This window comes from Mastomys coucha, unplaced genomic scaffold, assembly GCF_008632895.1.
Source record: "Mastomys coucha isolate ucsf_1 unplaced genomic scaffold, UCSF_Mcou_1 pScaffold19, whole genome shotgun sequence".
NCBI classification, from domain to species: domain Eukaryota; kingdom Metazoa; phylum Chordata; class Mammalia; order Rodentia; family Muridae; genus Mastomys; species Mastomys coucha.
In genome coordinates, this window is record NW_022196901.1 from 19,277,388 (window position 1) to 19,280,522 (window position 3,135).

The following is a 3,135-nucleotide window of genomic DNA, read 5'->3' on the forward strand; positions in this document are numbered from 1 at the left end:
AAAAAAAAGTACCATATGGTAAAGCCTGGCATACTCACCACCATAGGTAGGAAGAAAAACAGGAAATAGTAGAAGTTTTCTTCTCTTTTATTTTCTACTGCAGCACCAAAGTAGATCAAAAACTCCCATCTGTGTTTGCCACTTGAGTTCAGTTTCCTTGATCAGTAACAAGTTTTAACTCTATGGGTGTGGGTGCCACTAAAAGGTTTCATGGCATATAAAGACATGTGTCTGTGGGTGTTTTACTTTGTTTAAAAAGTGGGGTGGGGGGGCGGAGCATGGCCTCAAACCCTCCATCTTTTTTTTTTTTTTTTTTTAACCTTAGCCTCCTGAACGCTGAGATTAACGGCCTATGCATTTGCATCCAGATTCTGATTTTGGCTGAGACAAGCAGCTCAGGAAATTCACCCAACCCACCTCCATCACCTGTGGTCTCTCTGCCATTGACCTCCTCAGTTTTCTCCTCTGCCACCTGAGGTTCTGTGACAGCATCTCCATTTTCTTCATGTCCCTTTCTGGGCCTCTGTCGAGCTTTGGCGGCTTCCTTCTTTTTGGCCGCCTTCTTCTTGGCCAGGTCGGACGGCATGGTGATGAGCCACAGGGGTAGTTACTGTTCTTTCAGGAGTCTGAAGAAAAGGAAACAGATAGTCCACAATTCTAAACTTACCGGCAAAAATGTCTGTCCGAGTGGTATCCATCCCTCCTTGGAATTTTCCTATCAAGCCTCTGGTGTCCAATTCTTGTCCCCGCCAACTCTGTCAGGGTTTCTCACTCTCTCGACCGCTCCTCCAGCCTCATCTCCTCCCTTGGGGTTCGCGCGGCAATTCCCACCGCTGGCTTCACTTGGGATGCGCTCTTCCCCCAGGGCCTTTAGTGAGGAACCGCTCTGCCCCTCTTCTCCAGTTTCCGAACTTGGCGCTCGCGCACCTCTGCCAGCCGCCTCCTTTTCGCTTCTTCGCCAGGAGTTCGTCTCGGCCCTCCCTTCCGTCCCTCTCCTCCACCCCACCGACTGCGGCGCGGTTTCTCTCCGGGAACCACGAGTCCTCCCCAGCGAGTCCCTAAGGGTCTCCGCGCTCGCTGCCCCTAACCTCCCCCACACCCCGCTCGCCGGCGTCTCTGCCTGAACCACTTCCTTTCCCTTTCGGCCCTTTCCATTCCGACCCTGAGCTCCCTTCTGCTTCTCCTCCCGCTTCCTGCTCACGGGTCCGCACTCTCCTCCCCTCGGGCGCCCCTTCCTCCTCAACTCACGGGGCCTCGCCGCTCGGCCTCTGTCGCAACAGAGCTGCTCCTTGAGCTCCTCCGCGTGCGGCCGGCTCCCCAGCCAATCACAGCCCCGGGCAGCCCTTGGCGCGCTGCCGCGAGGGCTTCTGGAAAATGTAGTTCTCGAATCGTAAGAACTTAGGGCGGGACTCTCATCCAGAACTACCACGAATCCCAGGTGTTGCGCAGTTCTAGTGACGCCATCAGAACGCGCGAGGATTCGGGTAGGGAGGAGGATTAGAGTCCAAAAGTCCCGTCCTACCAAGCCGGTTTGAAGAGCTGAAAACTGCAAATCCCAGATTGCTCCTCCAGACGATACCCCACCCTAAGGAGATAAATTTACGAGGCTGCTCTACTGGTTTAACCAGCAGGGAGTGCAACTAAGCTTCCCAGCATGCGTCCTAAGAGTGCGGGTCCAAACAATGAGAGAAGAGAGTTAGAAGGTGGAGGGAAAAGAACAGTGAGGTGCTGCTGGGCAGAGGTGGCTCTGAAAGTGAGGTAACCCTTTGCAAACCACGCCAACAGAGCTCCATTCGGGAAAGGCTTCCTAGTTTCATGGAACCGGAATTGCAGAGCCTAGTCCAGGCTAACCAAATTTTTTGAAAGTGCCAGACGTGCTGACCTTGGTATCTCAGTCAAGAGTTTCTGGGTTCCACCAGAGCCATGCGAATGTGGTGGAAAAACCTAAAGTAAAAGGACCACTTTGCTGAGTTTAGCTCTATGGACACTTAGCTGTGACTTGATTAATTTCCTTTGAGTCTCACTGTCTAAACTCTGTAACAGACTTAGTGTTAGGTACGTTATAAACTAGTTCTGCAACCTCATAAACAAGGCAACTCTTTTCGACCCTTGTTACCTGTCCAGGGTCCTGTCCACTGGTGCCTTACTATTGATGACACTGGAGGAAGCAAACTACGACCCTGAGTGCATTCTCAGAAATTGAGCCCCCTTTCCGCTAAGGTCACCATGTTTCCAAGCTAAATAGAAATTAGGTGTGAAGATCATCGAGGATGGACATCACAAACAGTTTCAGAGCCTGCCTCCTGTGTCTTTGGTAGCACACTAATTTTGAGAAGAAAACAGGGGCTAGAGAGATGGATCAGCAGTTAAGAGCACTGACTGCTCTTCTAGAGATCCTGAGTTCAATCCCCAGCAACCACATGGTGGCTCACAACCATCTATAATGGGATCTGATGCCCTCTTCTGGTGTGTCTGAAGACAGCTACAGTGTCCTCATAAACATAAAATAAGTAAATGAGAGAAAAGGGAGGAAGGTGAAGGGAGGCTTTGTACACACACACACACACACACACACACACACACACACGCACACGCCCGTGCACTGAGTCTGCGAAGCTTTAAAAAAAGAAGAAAAGAAATCCAAATGGGCCTGTCAATCGCCTGGACAGAAAAATGCTGGTGCTCAGGAAGCTGTCTATTCCAAAAACTAAGAAATAGTATAAAACCCTCATAACCATTGCCCACTCCTACCCAATGGGAAAGGTTTTCTTGGTCCATTGTCCACCTCTGCCTTTGAGGATGTCCTCATTTTACTCTATGGTGGACTCCATCGTCACTACTCATTGGAATTTATTTAACAGAGATGGCAATGACTGGGAGGCCGAGGAGACTCAGAGCGAGCTCCCTGTAAGACTCAAAACGCTAATCTCACCTCTCCCCCATATTACAAACAGTTCTCCTCTGCTAGAACTTAGAGTTCAGAGGTAAGTCATTTAAATACCACTGACCATGTTCCTAGAATGACCTCCACCAGTTGACAAAGGTCTCTCACTGAACCTGGAGCTAGGCTGGTGTAAGGAGAAATTAAAGCTTTAAACCTGTGCTGACTAGGAAGAAAAGTTATGGGCCTAAGAA

General features: G+C 50.1%; 1 protein-coding gene across 4 annotated transcripts in view; it reads right to left on the reverse strand.

The window, feature by feature from the left end:
* Positions 1 to 1,369, reverse strand: part of LOC116097558 (ATP-binding cassette sub-family F member 2) — a 12,205-nt gene extending 10,836 nt beyond the window's left edge. The window contains exons 1-2 of one of the 4 annotated variants that reach the window (XM_031380179.1): positions 1,249 to 1,369; positions 418 to 626 (exon numbers count right to left, since the gene is read on the reverse strand). In XM_031380179.1, the coding sequence (XP_031236039.1) occupies positions 418 to 586 (169 nt within the window). In that variant the 5' untranslated portion in view covers positions 587 to 626; positions 1,249 to 1,369. The other 3 variants (XM_031380182.1, XM_031380180.1, XM_031380181.1) reach the window with 3 other exon arrangements.
* Between the last annotated feature and the right edge of the window lie 1,766 nt (positions 1,370 to 3,135).